At 35.6% G+C, this 17,398-nt stretch overlaps 1 protein-coding gene across 34 annotated transcripts in view; it reads right to left on the bottom strand.

The window, feature by feature from the left end:
* Nucleotides 1-17,398, bottom strand: part of SEC31A (SEC31 homolog A, COPII coat complex component) — a 75,122-nt gene that overhangs the window by 19,501 nt on the left and 38,223 nt on the right. For 9 of the 34 annotated variants that reach the window (XM_047856313.1, XM_047856312.1, XM_047856320.1 and 6 more), the window contains 11 exons: nucleotides 16,518-16,556; nucleotides 15,933-16,010; nucleotides 12,971-13,046; nucleotides 12,168-12,346; nucleotides 11,137-11,263; nucleotides 10,032-10,177; nucleotides 8,588-8,761; nucleotides 5,834-6,007; nucleotides 3,034-3,126; nucleotides 2,233-2,359; nucleotides 321-662 (listed from right to left, as the gene is read on the bottom strand). In XM_047856313.1, the coding sequence (XP_047712269.1) occupies nucleotides 321-662; nucleotides 2,233-2,359; nucleotides 3,034-3,126; nucleotides 5,834-6,007; nucleotides 8,588-8,761; nucleotides 10,032-10,177; nucleotides 11,137-11,263; nucleotides 12,168-12,346; nucleotides 12,971-13,046; nucleotides 15,933-16,010; nucleotides 16,518-16,556 (1,555 nt within the window). The remainder of the gene's footprint in view (nucleotides 1-320; nucleotides 663-2,232; nucleotides 2,360-3,033; nucleotides 3,127-5,833; nucleotides 6,008-8,587; nucleotides 8,762-10,031; nucleotides 10,178-11,136; nucleotides 11,264-12,167; nucleotides 12,347-12,970; nucleotides 13,047-15,932; nucleotides 16,011-16,517; nucleotides 16,557-17,398) is intronic. The other 25 variants (XM_047856322.1, XM_047856324.1, XM_047856325.1 and 22 more) reach the window with 18 other exon arrangements.

The following is a 17,398-nucleotide window of genomic DNA, read 5'->3' as shown; positions in this document are numbered from 1 at the left end:
GCTCTAAAGAAATTAGTGTCAATTAAACCTAGTTCCAAACACCACTTATCTTGCCAATTAATTTCTTACCACTTATTTTAAGTTTAGTGGCAGATTATATACTCTTACCCTTTTGAAGCTCTAAAGTTTTTCTCATTTAGCAACTAAAGTTAATTATGGGATGATCACACTTTTAGAAATAGTTTCAGAATTTGTGATAAAAACTCAACACCTCAGATTACTCAGTTTACAAAGAGTCAGACATAATTCCCCTCCATCCACCCATGTGTTCATGAAAAAATAAAGGAGGGAGCCAAACCAAATCCCTTTCAAGCGCAGACCTGTTCTTTGCGACGCAGGCAGCTCACTGGCAGCAGGCAGTGTACCTGTTGTTCCAGGAGGCAGTGCATAAGCTGAAGATGATGGTGGAGCTCCTGGTCCGCCATGCTGGAAGGATGCTCCAGAGGAAGGGGGAGGAGGGAAAGAAGCAGCAGAGCTGGAGGTAGGTGGAGAGGCCTGGGGCTGTGTTGCGTACAGCTGAGACTGCCCAGAATAGGAAGAAGCAGAAGATATGTAAGGGGTGTTAGGGTAAGCGTTTGAAGCAGAAGGAGCAACGGGCTGCTGAGGTCGATACATTGTTGACCCCCCTGTTCCGAAGGAATACTGCTGGGCTGGTTGATAAGCTACACCAAGGAGAAGAAACAGAAATTTTAATTAGTTATAAGTTTATTGACAGCAACAAAAAAACCAGTTATCTCATTCTATGGAAATTATTTTTGTCATTATTATTAGAACAATAAGCTACAACCAAATATTAACTCTTATATGTTATGCTTTTGATGACTTGGATACCCTTAAATATACTAAAATATACCCATTGGATCAATATGTGAAATATGCCATCTCCAGACTGCTTCTGGCTATGAAAATCTTTCAATCATCAAACCCAAACACTGAAAGACCGACCCTTTTCTCAGACTTCCTGTGCCTGAGAAAAGACTGCAGTGACACCGACTAGCCACCAGATGGAACCATGCAGGAATTACACGTCCCAAGCACTCTCCGTTACAGTAAATTACAGGGACTTTGCTGGCGGCTCAACATCTCCTCCACCGGAAGAATTGTAGGGTGAGCACTATTGTTATGAATCAAATACCTTCTCCAACATCTAGTAAACTAATCAGCTACTCACATTGTGATTTTGAGCTTAGTTCCAGATTAACAGCCAACTCTCTAAGATCCCTGAGAAAACAATTACTACATAGTATTTCATATACTATACACAGTTGGTTAGTAAGCATTCAGGCAGCCAACTAATGTTTTGATGTAAAGACCTGAGCCCAGATTAGAGAATATTACCACATTTTTCATGACCAGGGGTAGGTATGGACCTCTACAGAGTGAATCTACTAGAACTGTACTTGTTCTACTCTGAAGACAGCATTTTCATGAGTGAAAAATTGTGTCAAATCTGTATTCATGTTAAGTAAGAATATCCACTTTAGCATAGAACATGCTTATTAAGATTAGTTCTTACTAGGCAGTGGCCTCTTGCTTTTGTAATAGTTGTTTAATCATATAATTTTCTCCTTGGAGATTTTTTTTTCTCTTCATGTAAATTTTAAAATAGTGGTGATATTTTACTTTATAAGTGCAAATATTTTCTAAAAAACAAAAGCCAATGGTGGCCACATGTTACTACCATACGTTTGTCGAAATTCATAGAATGTTCAACACAAGAGAGAACACTAAAGTAAACTATGGACTTTGGGCGATAATGATGTGTCAATGCAGATTCACTACTATAACAAATGTTCTACTGGGGTGCAGGTTGTTGATAGTCAAGCAGGTTGTACATGGGGGCAGGGGAGATATTGGATATTGAAATGTCCCTTGGAACCATTTTTCCAAAAATGGTTTGTGTCATCTTGCTGAAAGGAAAGAATATATAACAAAATCATTTCAAAAATTCTGTTTTTTAATACCAAAATCATGGGACAATTCACTGTTCTTAGTAATTGCTCAGGAACAGGAGCCAACTGTTCTGAATGGACTGACATAGGAGGCTGTTTCCAAGCATGCTAATTAGGGATGTCACCTAGGGAAACTGTGTTTCTCCCTCTCAAGTCGTACACAGTTCTTTCTTTACTTGTTAAAACTGATTTGATCATGGGTTTGGAGCTTTGAAGCAAAATGTTACTACATTAGGTAAGACATGCTGTTGTGCAAGGACTTCAGGGTCACACTACTTACGCTGTGGCTGTGGATAAGGTGGTACCTGGGTGTGCATGTGACCTGGAGATGTGGGAAGCTGAGCTGTGGTCGCATTTGGATTAACATTTCCGTGCATTATGAAACCTGGAGGTGGAGGATTTTCTCCCTAGGAAATGAGAATATGATAAAAAGGAGGATTACATTTGGAACCAAAAATCTTACCAGATGGATTTATAATCTCTGAAACGGAACTGTTTATTTTTTTTTTAACTTTACTGTGTAAGAAACACTGCATTTTGCACATTCTGTCTTCTTTAGAACACATTTTCTGAGCAACACATTCTAAGTGATTTAAAGATCAGACAGGTCTAAAGTATTAATTGCAATAAATGGCAACAGATGCTAATAACTTCACAAAACAGTGTCAATGATATTTATAATAAGTCACCAGGATTTTCCATCTCTACTAAATTCCATCCACACTTTGGAAATATAAGTATAAATGCCACAAGGGAACTTTCGTTTCTCTTCAATTTCTGCAATGCTCAAAAACAAAGAAGAAAGAAAAAAGAAAATCTTCAGTGAAATCAGATTTAAACCATCGTTAGAACTTTAGTTGATATTTTTCTAGCTGAGGTCAATTTAGAACTGCAAAAGGAGAGGGAGAAGAAAATAAACTAATTGTCCAGAAACTTCTTGCATCCTAAAGCATTAAAATGCAATAAGCAGGCGGACAAATGGGGGAAGGGGAAATTAAGAAAAGGGGGGTAGAGAATATTTAACTATATATATATTTAAGTGAGCAGAATTCTGCTCAAAGATGAATAATGAAGGATATACCTGTGTGTCAGAGGGAGAGGCTGCAGGTGGATGGCTGGGAAGGGCGGTAGGAGTTTTGTTACTCCAGGTAGTGACAGTAGGGGCAATTCTAACCTGAATTGAACAAAGAAATACCAATCACAGAAAATAAAAAATAAAAATGTTAAAAGAAGAAAAAAAAACACCCAGAAGGCATTAACAGCCAGATGCAAAGCAAAAAATAAGAGTAGCAAGATAGCATATGTTAGTCAGGCAATTGCTTTCAAGGTAGCTGGGATTCCAAAAGAAAAACACATTCACAACAAAACAGGGAGAGGGAGGCAGTAGAAAAATCAACATGAAAACCTAAATCAAAGCATAAAAAAAAGTAGCATTCAAGTGTCAAGAATAAGGGGAAAAGCTAGTTCCTGTAAGTAGGTAAGGAAAGAAGATATTGGAGGAAAAAAGATAATCGAGTAGAAAAGTGATTTTGAAGCATTAATAGTATTCATGCTATTATTAGATCTGTAAGCATATTGCTACAAGTTCCCTTTTCTGGATTTTATTAGAGCTGCAAAAATCGTATTAGTCCCATATCAGGCTTAGAAACATACAATCAAAGGATATTAGAGATCAATCAGTCTAATCCCCACCCATGACCACTGAGAAAACCAACACCTAGAGAAATGAAGGGGCTTCCTAAGGTCAATACAACTAGCTGGTGACAGACCTAGGACTGAATCCAGACCTCCTGATTTCCAGGCCAGTGTTTGCTATACTACACCATGTTGCTTACCCTGGAGTCCTAAGATTTTCAAAACAAATTTTTTAAGCCACCAAAATCTTTCTGGTCAAGCAAATCTTCATAGAAATTCCAAGTGGAAGTGGAACTCCTACTAATCTGGCCTCCCTCTCACCCTTTTGCCCCTTCCTGTAAACATTCCTTTAAAACCGCAAGCTGCTGTCCTCATTTGGTACATGATAAGCTTTAATCAAGAAAATCAGTGCTTGGGGTGTCTGGGTGGCTCAGTGAGTTAAGCGTCTAACTCTTGATTTTAGCTCAGGTCATGATCTCACAGTTGTAAGATCAAGCCCCATGTTGGGCTCTGCACTGGGCATGGCTTAGGATTCTCTCTCTCTCCCTCTCTCTTTTTGCCCCTTCCCTGCTCCCGTGTGCACACATACTCTCTCTCTCTCTCTCTCTCTCTCTCTCTCTCAAAATAAACAAAAAAACAAAAAAACAAAAAAAAGAAAATCACTGCTTAGTTTCTGAATTTGTTTTTCTTTTGGTAAAGTATTAGACTGCTAAGTCAAAGTACAATGAAAGTCTTCCAGTGTTTTTATATCTTCCCAGAAAGACAGATAAACTCAAGGACATAGAGAGTAAATATTCTCTTTTCCCAAAGTAGAGGGTGTCTCACCTCAGTACCCTTCAAGATAGCATGATTGAACAAAAGATGCTTGGGAGTTCTAATATCAAGTTGGCCAGGCGATATTAAGAAATTCAAGCTGTCTTAAAACTCTGGCTTGTCACTTGATGTCTGTGCCTCTTAGTTCTTCCAGTCACTGCCTGCTTTGCCCTACCTATGTCATAGACTTTTCTCAAACTAGTAAAGTCTTCATAATAGTGGGAAACTTAATCTGCTTTGTTTACCAATGTATCAACAGACAGAATAAAGACAGGCACTCATAGAAAAGCTCTCAATAAATTATCAAATAAAGGAAAAAAATAAAAAAACAGAGAATACTCTAGATAGTTACAGTTAAATCCAAATGTGATCTATTCCTGATTAAGTATTAATCAAAAGTGCAATAGACAAAAGAGCACTAATTGATCTTTTTTTTAGCTTTCCATGATTTTATATTTACTTTTGTTGCAACAAATTATAAAAAAGACCTTGTCAATTCTATCAGTAATCTGATGTATTTTAAAATGGGGAGAGGATCTGCTAACTTTGTTATCAATCAAGACCATTTATTACTTATGAAAATGTACTTTTCATTCAAGAACATGAAGGTTATCTGCAGGTCCAGAAATAAAAGTTTCTGTATGAAATAGTAAAAGACAGTAAAATGCCACATTTTATGCCACTAAATGTTTTAATTTACTTACTTACTTATTTAAAAATATCTAATCATCTTTATAATCCCCATGACATACAATTTCATACACCTTTGGTCATTCACTAATATCCAAGTTATCCAAAAAAAGTATGTTCTGAATACTGTGTTGATACAAGAGACACAGTAAACCTGTAATAATGATTCAGAATAAAATACTCAAAATAAGAGTACCTTTTCTAAAAATATTTCATAGTATTAACCAAATCACCCACAAATTATTCCCACTACTTTACTTACAGCTTGTCAGATGAATCAAGTTGAAGCAGTTTCAAGAACAGATGTACATGTGTATGGGTAGTTTGAATGATGGGGAAATAAAAAAATCTCCCCAGAGAGCTTAAATTAATTTATATCTAAAATATAATCTGTTTGACCAGATTAAAGTGATAATTAAAAAAAAAAAAGCAGACCAGGGGCACCTGGCTGGCTCAATGGAAAGAGCATGTGACTCTAGATCTCGGAGTCGTGAGTTTGAGCCCCACCCACGTTTGGTGCAGAGATTACTTAAAAAAATAAATAAATAACTTAAAAAATAATAAAAATAAAAATAAAAAGAACAGACCATCACTTTCAAGAATACAAAAAGAAAAACTATTAAAACGTTATGTTGTCTAACTAGACAACTAGACTTATCATAGCAGATTAAGGTCTCTTACCCAACAAATTTTTGAACAGAAATATATAAATGTTCCTACTTAATCTGGACCATATCACTCACATGGGGATAATATTGTTGAGCTGGAACTCTTGACATCTGTGTGTGGCCAGCCATTGGTCCAGGCCTGCCCTTAGGCAGCTGCTGCCTCTCATAAGGAATTTTAGATGATTCCTGTCCTGGTACAGGCTGTCCTTGTGCTCTACAAAGTCTGTCACGAAGCTGCACAATATTTGGCTATAACAAGCAATGGAAGAAAATAAAGCAGAATGTTAGAACTCACTGAACTATATGACAGCATGTTGCTTTTCTTAAAGTAAGCTTGATCGGTCATATGCTCCTTGTTCATATGCTGTTTCCTATATAATAGATCCTAGCACAAGAGGGTTTAACATCATGGCTTCTAATACTCAAGACTGATACCAAAGGCCCATGATATATCATTTAACTGAGGCAAGGATTTGAATTATGCCCACCACACAGTAGTATGTAAGATCAATGCCACTCATCATCTCTGCTCTTTTGTATTTTCTTATAGTTGAGTAATTTTCACAAATCACAAAAGTAGTTAAAAAAAATACAACTTCATTTCTTTATAGGGAAGAAAGGTCCCCAAAAGAATCAACTGCTGACGATGTGATGAAAGAAAATGGTGACCTAAGAAAGGAAGGAAAATTAATAAAAAAAAAAAAAGAGAGAGAGAGAGATGTTGGAAATAAAAGAGTAAGATGTCACACTCATGGTAGCTTACACAGATCTACAATTATACAGATCTACAATAAGTATGAGTTGACCACATACATGTTCCAGATATGAACAAACAACAACAAAAAGGTAATGTTAAAATATTTCAGCAAGAACTGATTTTAGTAACTTTAAAAAGTCATACATTACTATAAATTCACTAAAGGTTTAAAGCTGTCATTTAAACTGTTAGGTATACTATTAGGGAGGAAGGTTAGATACTATAATGATATCACAAAGTCTCAGGACATGTTCCCCAGAAAATACTAAGGGTCTACTGAAATATATAGAAGACAGCAACTTCAAAATTGTTTATTTTTACATAGAGAATGTTCTTTAAAAGTCCAAAGGAAACATGAAGAATAATATACAGAAAATGTATGTGGTTAGGGGTGCCTGGTCAGCTCAGTCGGTTAATCATCTGACTTCGGCTCAGGTCATGATCTCACAGTTTGTGAGTTCAAGCCTTGCGTCGGGCTCTACACTGACAGTGCCGAGCCTGCTTGGGATTTTCTCTCTCACTCTCTTTCTGCCCCTCTCCTGCTTGTGTGCATGCAGATACTCTCTCACAAAATAAATAAACTTTTAAAAAAAGAAAAAAAAATGTATGTGGTTATAAATGGTATTGAAAATACAGAGTTTAATACTGAGGCTACAAGATCTAAAGGTCTTAGATTAAGTTAGTCTTAAAGGGTCTTATAACTCACTATTTTTTTTTTCAATTTTTTTTTTTTTTCAACGTTTATTTTTTTGGGGACAGAGAGAGACAGAGCATGAACGGGGGAGGGGCAGAGAGAGAGGGAGACACAGAATCGGAAACAGGCTCCAGGCTCTGAGCCATCAGCCCAGAGCCCAACGCGGGGCTCGAACTCACGGACCGCGAGATCGTGACCTGGCTGAAGTCGGACGCTTAACCGACTGCGCCACCCAGGCGCCCCTATAACTCACTATTAAAGGGGTGTTTAAAAAGTCATAAAATAATTATGCCAAGGTCATCATAAAGTCTGTTTCTATTCTACCTAATATTCTCACAGAAAAAATCGAAAGATACAACATGTAAATGTGTTTCAAAACCAACTAGAGTCAAACCTCCATAATGCTGGAACATAGACTTAAGTGTTTTTACTCAATGAAACCACTCAATGAAATTCACTGATATTTCCCTACAAGAGACAAAATACTGAAAACAATTAACTAAAAAAAATCCATCAAAAACAAAATAAAGTTTATAATAAAAATCACAGAAACAAGAAAATATCTTCAAGGCTCAAAATTAAGTTCTGTCACACACACAATATAGATACAAACATCCTACTTGTGGATAACTGTCCTCAAACCTCTCCCTGATTTCTACCCATGCTTCATTATTAAATTTAGGTTGCCCTCTTCTGTGATTCCACTGCACTACTACCTCTATCATAGTTATGTATCACTTTTGGAAAACTCCCTTAGGAAAAGAATCTTGGCAATCGTGTCCATCATTATACTGTCAGTCACTTACTTAATTCCATTGCATTGAAAAAGCCCAATTTAATGCATACCAAATAATAAATCAGAAATGTCATTCTCCCTGCCTTGAGTATTTTAAAAATATACTTGTCTGCAGACAGTATCAGACTGAAATGGTATACAGAATGAACTTCTTCACTAATATCTATGTCTATGTCTAGCATTTGTGGGAATTTTAAAACTACAACCCCAATTATTTAAGTATTAATATTCATAGCTTTCTAACACAGAAGATTCCTACAAAGAACCAGGTACAAAGAATCAGCATTTGGCTCAAGAAATTAGAAGTTGGTCCTTTTCCATTTTTTCCCTCAAATACTATGCCCATCAGTACAAAGGGATCTATCGTACTACAAGAGCATCCTATCTCTCCAATACCGTCTGGGTACACCTAAAATGATCCTTGAATAATTGTCAGTAACATGCACTTATGGTCAGATGACAGAAATTCAATTGTTCCAAAACACTCTACTTACCAATATTCTTATGCTTAACACTACGTGCTACCCACTGGACTCACCTTATTCACACATTAAAAGAAGAGAAATGGTCAATTCTAATTACCTGGTTGGTGTTTTCGGGAAGAAAAGCCAAGGCTGCAGCAATACTGCCTTGGGCTGCCAACAAATTAGCATACTGACTCATCTTCTCAGCCAAAAGAACTCCTACAGTACTGGTGTCCATGGCTTGGGTGAGTTGTACAGCTTTTCGCAGGATGACAACTTTCTCAATAAGATCCTAAATGAGGAAAAGAAGGGAGAGAGAAGGGCAAGCAAACAAAATTACCAAGATGTGTATGCAAGAGAGCAGGAATGAAGAGATACTAAGATTTCTAAAACCTCCTAAAAGTACATCTTATTATCCTCTCTCTTAAAAACTTCTGCAACAGCTGTCCACCATTCACGTAAACTGAAAAAGTAAGGAGGAAGAAAGTACCTTATCATGGTTAGGGCATAGGTTATTTCCTTCTCCTAAATATCCTTAAACTGCCAGATACTTGTCTTGTGAGCTTAAAGTAGGCAAGCATCCAAAGTGAAAGTGATCAGCAGATAAATGTCCAAAGGCAGAAACTGGGTTCCAGCAGGTATAAAAGAAACTGACTGAAAACATCATACTACCTATACTATAAAAACACTACTACTAAGAGGTGACCTCCAATGAGCTTACTATTTCAACCCCAAATTTTTCACATTGCTCTTCAATACCAATTATTTCAACAATGGGAAGCCTCAAGTATAAAGCACAAGAATATCCTATCTATCGGCCCTTCAAAAGTACACAGATCCAGAAGTGTGAAACAAGTGTGCTTTCTCTCAAAAGCACTTAGGAAAACAGTGATTTCCTACCAGATTTTCAGTTTTAATAAAGTGATCTTTAAAGTTACAACTGTACTGAGAAAATCTCTTTCCAGAGCGAAAAAGAAATACCTGAATGAAATATTATGAGACTCTGATTAAATGCTTAGAAAAAAAAATCTACTGTACAGTTACTCCATGCCTGAAAATAGTCCCCGTATTTTTTACTCCCCCTCTTGTCCAGGTTTTAGTGCTACATAGGATTCCATTTACCTCTTACTTTCATTTTCCCTTAATCATGACGATTAAGATTCTCTATTGGTACTGGGAAGGTCTCCCATTCCTTACCCCACATTGCCTCTTTCCTTGCCCAAGGCAGATAGGGTCACCAGAGGCAGGGAGAGAAGCATGGGGGAAAAGACGTACACTCTAGGACTGTTTCCATGCTCTTGCCACCTGCTTCTTCCAATAAACTACCAAATCACAACCTTGATTTCACAAGCAGTTGCAACTCCATTTTACTATCCCATCATCTCATACTTTGCCCCGCAACTATGCTACAAATACACATAAATTATCCAGCAAAAGAACTTCTAAAACATAGGTAACTAAGGTGAAATCAATGAACTTCTGGAACAAGTCAATTTCTAGAATAGAAGTAGGGTGAAAGACAACACTAGAAAGTAAGCACCCCTTGTTTCAAAGATACTAACCTGAAGGGACAAAGGACTGCTTCCATCTTGAGCTTTAGTCCAACATGCAACTAGTTTCTCTACATTCCCTGCACAGATATAGCAGAGACATGCCTGAGTCTGCAGGAGGATATCACCTTCACTTTCAAGCCTGGTTCCCAAAAGATCTACCGATCAAGAGGAAAACAAAGTAAGACTATACTCAAGGCAATCTGAACATGAAGTCGTAAGTAAGCCAATAATATTTTCAGAAGTATGAATTAAACTTCACAACCAATGAGTAGCAGATAGAAACAAAATCAGTTATGTAAATGCTCAGTAAGTATTTATTTATTAAATGAATGGAAGTGCGTGACAAATTGTATGTAAGGAATGACTTCTCAAGATTCTATATACCTAGTTGCAGAATGAATTTCCCTGAATTACATTAAAAAATAACAAATGGAAAGGACATTTGAACAGAAAAATCCTAATGAACATTTAACTCCATTTCAACACGTCAGATATTTGTGTAAATAGATGAAATACGGCACATTTGAAATGAACATCAATGGTAGGTAGGACTACAATAAATCACTTATGATAATAAAGTTAATATCTTATAACTTTCATATTCTCATAATACTTTCAAGGTAGCAAATCGTTGGTTGTTCTGATACTAGCACTCTGAAGCTTCTGTTCTTACAAGTAAGGAGTATCATTCCTTAGCCACCAGTCTAGTCACAGCCTTTAACAGTAATTTATAATTTCCAATCAAATGTTATAATTACTAATTTTATCAAGTTAATATTTATTAAGTGAAAGCTAATTATGTGTAATTTTACATATAATAGACTAACTAAGGCTTAGAAAGTGATTTTTCCGAGGTCATACAACTAGTAAGTGGCAGAGGCAAGATTCTAGGTCCAGTCTGCTGGAAACCAAAACTGTTAAGAAATATTATTAAAAGTAATGACTAGATATGGAGAAGTAATGTTAATAATTCTAAGAAAAGTATCCAAATGGGAACTTCTTTTTCTTATCTATGATTAGCTGGTTTGCAAACATTTCTAATAATATGTTACTAATTTTATATAAAATATACGATGCCATATACATTATATAAATATAAGGCTCATTTTCTTACCACAAAGGGCTGAAAACTCATCTGGTTTAGCATAAGTCAATACTGCAGCTAAAGCCTCTCTCCAATTTTTAAGGTCACAAGACTCAACAATTTCTTTCCAGTTCTTCATCACCACTGCAGTAATTAGCTTAAGAAAGGAAAATAAAGGAGAATTAAAAATCTCTGGTATATTAGTAAAAATTACCTCTGGCTAATCAATCGTATCTTTTAAACCTACTATTCACAGTATTTCATGCAGAATAAAGCAGCAACAAAGTGAAGAATATTCCTGAACCAACAGACATAAAAAAGATGGTTATTATTTTTCCTCAAAAAAAAAAAACCAAAAAACAAAAAACAAACCCCATCACACAAACATTTTTTGTAATGTAAATATGCTGAGAAGGAGGGGTGCTGGGCTGACTCAGTTGGAGGAGCATGCGATTCTTGATCTTGGCGTAGTGAGTTCAAACCCCATGTTCGGTGTAGAGATTACTTAAAAATAAATAAATAAACTTAAAAAAATATGCTGAGAAGGAAAAGTATAGGGTATTATCAAAACATTAACAGAAAGGCATGACCTGCTCTGATGGATCAGAAAAAATGTTTTGAGTACACATGAGATATGAAGTCAGAATTAACTTCATCAAGGTCGAGAAAAAGGAAGATGGCAGCAGAGTAGGAAGACCCTAGGCTCACCTCGTCCCACAAATACAATTGGATAACTATCCAATCATCCTAAATACTCCAATTTGATGGAAGAATTAGAATTTAAAAATTAAAATATTTACCTTTAAATTTTTCTATGTTCTAACTTTTCTACAATAAAAATATGAAAAGTACTTTTCATTAAAAAATTATATACATAAAGTACAAAAAATAAAAATAACAATGCCAAACTATCAATAATAACTATTTCTGGTTCAAGGAACTATGAGTGTTTTGTTTTGTTTTGTTTTTTTAACTGTTTTCTGCATATCAATTATCTATTCTAAGAATGTATTGCTTTTATACTCAGAACAGTGTTATAGTTTATTTTTAAAACAACATACCCTGGTAATTTTGCTTTGGGATTTTGCAAAGTATTTTTTCTGGGTTCGAGCCAAGAGTTCTTGTCCACCTGCTATGGCCAATATAATGGCATCAGCCATGCGGTTATCATGTAAACAAAGGTCAACAGCACTCTCAAAGTTACCCGTCAGCAAAGCCTGAGTAATTAAACCATCAATATCTGCAATAAGGAAATACACCCAAGTTAATAAAAGGTTTTGTTAAAAGAAAAAATCTTATACATATCAACTTTTACATGCACACACAAAGGAGAAAACAATGCTAATTTCTGAATATTACTAGTGGATCAATTTCTATGGAAATATATTGAGATGCATGTAAGTAAAATCAGGTAAAATAACACATTTTCAGATTGCTTAAACTGGAATAATAGAGATCATTACACAGTTTTTATTACATTGATGTCAGAACATCTATCTCCAAAAGACTGATTACATATACTATTTTTTTTTTTTTAACTTTTATTTATTTTTGAGACAGAGACAGACAGAGCATGAACGGGGGAGAGTCAGAGAGAGAGGGAGACACAGAATCTGAAACAGGCTCCAGGCTCTCCAGCACAGAGCTCAATGTGGGGCTCGAACTCACGGACCGCGAGACCATGACCTGAGCCTAAGTCAGATGCTTAACCAATGGAGCCACCCAGGTGCCCCCTGATTACATATACTAAATAACTGGGTTCTTCTTTTCAACCCTCTACCACTTGTCACAAAACATTTGTAACTTAAATTTAGGGACTATTTGTTTTCAAATAGGTAAAAATAAAAATGAAATAAGTACTTACCACCACTGATGGAGATGTTAAATGTTCTTCCTGCTGGTGGTAGAAATTCAGATTCTTGTTTTCCTTCTTTGATGCACTAAAAGATGGAAAGGGCAGCAATTTAGCCACAGTGAAACTGTGGAGAAATTTACTGGCAAAACAAAATTTATATATTTACTATATATATATATATATATATATATATTTACTATATATATATATATATATATATATATATATATATATATATAATTCACCTACTGACTAGATTACATGAGCAGTTATTCCAGAAAAGTTCTCAGATCTAAGACTTTCCTAAGTATTAACTCCCATTATATAATCATAAATAAAATCCAAAGTCATCAGGAATAATGTTAAACAAACTATAAGTGTACATATCCATTACTGGTAGCTCAGAAATTATTGAAGAATGTTTGTTTTTACTTCAAATAAGAGGAGTTTGAAACAAGCAAAATACACGTGTTTTTAATTTTACCATATTTAATTTTTTTTTTTTTTTTCAACGTTTATTTATTTTTGGGACAGAGAGAGACAGAGCATGAACGGGGGAGGGGCAGAGAGAGAGGGAGACACAGAATCGGAAACAGGCTCCAGGCTCTGAGCCATCAGCCCAGAGCCTGACGCGGGGCTCGAACTCCCGGACCGCGAGATCGTGACCTGGCTGAAGTCGGACGCTCAACCGACTGCGCCACCCAGGCGCCCCTAATTTTACCATATTTAGACTGTTAAAACAACTCTGCTTCTACACATCTAAAATTTTCTATGTCTAAAAACTTCTGTCCATTAGGTTTAGTTATAAGGTATTTTTGTTTTAATTGAATCAGTTATGAAAGAAAAATCACTTGGTGCCCTTATACAAATGCTATATAAAAGACTGTATGAATATACTCAAATTCAATTATAGACTTTGTATTCTCTTAAATTAGTCATACCTGCCATAGCAGGTTGGTCTGGTAAAAAGATACACACAGTTCTGTTATAAATTTCTGAAACTACTTATCAGTATATTTTCTTTCTTTAGAAGAAAAGAAACATAATGAAGGCATATTGCTGGCAAATAGTTTAAATGCTTTCTCTTCTATGCATAAAAAGTCACAAGAAGACAAAAATAAAATATATTAAAGAAATCATAGAGAAAAATTTAAAGAAATAGATAGCTGTCTTGCAGGAGATAAAATAGCTATCTTCTGTGTGTGTTACCTATACATCTGAATGTAAACACCTAGTATTCAAAGTCAGGGGCATTTTTGGATTGGGGAATTTTAGTGCAGAACACAGCATAGCATCATCAATGCTTAATTAGTTAATACTATTACAGAAGAATAGCTAAAACTTTAACTCTTTCCCTAATTACAGGGAAGCATTTTAGAACTTTAAAACAAAAACATTTTAGAGCTTAAATTATTCCTATTAATAAATAAATCAGATACTGATCTGATTATATTCACTAACTTACAAAAAAACCCTTTTTTTAACTCACAATTTTTCAAATTTGCCTTCTAAGAAAACAATAAAATCTATTTATTGACTTCTGAAATGTAAATAATGGTGAAAAAAGCAGCTGATTATATATTGAATATTTTCAATGTGTAAACTACTATGTCTGATAAACAAATAGCATCATCAAGGTAAAGGAGGTGATCCTATCCCCTTAAACTTTTTTTGAATACTCCAAAAGTACACATTGGTGACTATCGTTTTGTTATGTGCATATTATTCTGATCTATTCATTCATAAGTGTATTTCCAAATGGCCTTCTATTTGATAATACATAGTTAGTCTAGTTGTACATAAATGAAAGTACATTTCTTCAAGGTATCCTACAATTCTGTATAGGTATTCCCAAAATTGGTTCAAAGTTTTACTAAGATTTTACACATATTCTTTATTTTCAGATTAAATAAATGTCAGAAGATCTACTTCTAAGGAAAGTTGTTTTTTTAACAATTTTCTTGTAAAAGTCTAAATTTACTGATGAATTACTCTTATAACTTAGCAAAGGATTGTAAGAGACATTCCAGTCAAGGTATCTCTATACCACAAAGAACAATGAAAAAGTCAAAGATGAGATGAGAAACAAGAACGTGTTGATTAATTAATTGTCCAAGATGAAATATAATTAGAAAGCAAGAAAAGTACAGAATTATTTAGTAGTGGTTAAAAAAAAACCCAGAAAAACAAAAGGAAAAAAATTAATGATACAACTCTGTGTTCAAGGACTCTTTTTAACTGGTTATAAAAATTGTCAACTAGGGGCGCCTGGGTGGCTTGGTCGGTTAAGCGTCCGACTTCGGCTCAGGTCATGATCTCACGGTCCGTGAGTTCGAGCCCCACGTGGGGCTCTGTGCTGACTGCTCAGAGCCTGCAGCCTGTTTCAGATTCTGTGTCTCCCTCTCTCTCTGCCCCTCCCCTGTTCATGCTCTGTCTCTCTCTGTCTCAAAAATAAATAAACGTTAAAAAAAAAAATTGTCAACTACAACTCATGACACGTTTATCATGTCAATCAAAAAATCATGACAGTTCAAATTAGTGAAAATTTCTATACCTGGATTCAAAGTTCAAGACTAATCTAGAAGCCTTTGTTTCTCACTGATCGTAGGTCCTAAACATTAATGTGTCAAGAAAAAACATAAACTTTACATGCAATGCATTGTGGATTTCTGAGCAACATCTCTTTTCATTGTGACATGCTGATATCCATCTGACCGAATTAAGTCAATCTCATGTCAACTGTTAATTTTAAGACATATAATCCAGAAGCTAGGTCAGAGGACTAAAGATTTCACTGATGACAGTTCTGTCAAACTAGTAAATAGACTCCTACCCCAAAAATCTCTAAGAAAACAATATCTCCCAATTTCATTCTGGCACAAGCAGTCAAGCAAATTTTCCATATTTCAATGTGAGATAAACAAATATAACATACTTTACCAATGTAATTAAAAAGGAAAAAAATAAGTACCTCTCCCAAGAGCTGCTCTTCAGCAGCAGGGCTCTCCTCCCCATCACTCTGTGCTACTTGGTCAGAATCTTTAAGAGCCTTTGGTACACAAAACAATTACAGAGGAAGTTGAAGCACGTAGCATTAAAAGAATATTAGTGAACAAGCAAGACAAAAGACCAAACCAACAAAATTCAGAGCTAGTTTAATCATAAGAAGCAACACTAAGTAAATTTATTTAAGAAACACTAATAGAGGAAAAGCAAAGAGCCATGACTGCTAAGACTTTCCTTTCTCCCTCTCCCCCCACCCCCCATCAAATGTCCCTTGGGAACAGAGATCTTAACCTTAAGTATCTGAGCAGCCACTGATATTGTTTGCCCTCTTTCGCAAAATTCAAATATTGTCAAGAGAAAGGAATGCTCTACCAGCTAAACTTATACTATTTTAAAATGATAGTTATTCACTTATTAAAATATCTACAATCAGCATGTATTTTTACACTGTAAAGCAATAAAAAAGACACATGTCTTAAATTACATTTCCTTCTTTGTTATGACCTAAACCAAATTTTTGGAAGGTAGCTATTTTTAAAGGCCTTCTTACCACATCGGGTTCATCCACTTTGTTCAAGGCCAAAGCAATCTGAAATAAAAACAACAACTCACCTACTACACGGAATTCTATTTCAATGCATATAACAAATGCTCACCTCTTTCTCCATTTTCATTGGCAAAATCCACAAAAATTCAGATCAAGGATGGTGTGTTTAAAAGAATAAAATCTGCTATTCGATCACAAACCTAACCTCAAAACAAGCCATGTTTTCTTTTACTTTGTTTTAAATAACTATAATTGATTTAAAAAAATTTCTTCAGGCACTCACTATGGAAAGAACTGCTATTACAAGTATTTTGACAAACAGGTTCTATTTCTTCATTTTTGCTATCGGGCATTCAGCAAAACTTTTTTTTTTTTAATGTTTATTTATTTTTGACAGGGAGAGAGAGAGAGAGAGCGAGAGAGAGCATGAGTGGGGGAGGGGCAGAGAGAGAGGGGACACAGAATCTGAAGCAGGCTCCAGGCTCTGAGCTGTCAGCACACAGCCCCACGTGGGGCTCGAACCCATAGACCGCGAGATCATGACCTGAGCCAAAGTCAGACACTCAACCGACTAAGCCACCCAGACGTCCCCAAAACTTTCATATTAATCACTTACAAACCTACAAGTTATAGCACCAAGAAGTTCAGACTAATAATAAAATTAAATATAAAAAATACCTAAAGGATTGAGCAAAGACACACAGCCAATAAGCGGCAGAGCTGTGATGTGACATCGAAGGGTCACGAATCTTCATGGTGCTGAGCACCGCTCAGAGTGCGTAGTATCTAAGCTATACCATATATGCAACAACTCTGCAATGCCATAAAAAACTTTAGACACTCTGAAAGAACAACAAAGGGCTAATACAAATTACACAAAGAAT

This window comes from Prionailurus viverrinus, chromosome B1, assembly GCF_022837055.1.
Source record: "Prionailurus viverrinus isolate Anna chromosome B1, UM_Priviv_1.0, whole genome shotgun sequence".
Taxonomy (NCBI): Eukaryota; Metazoa; Chordata; class Mammalia; order Carnivora; family Felidae; genus Prionailurus; species Prionailurus viverrinus.
This window is presented reverse-complemented; position numbering and strand designations above follow the sequence as displayed.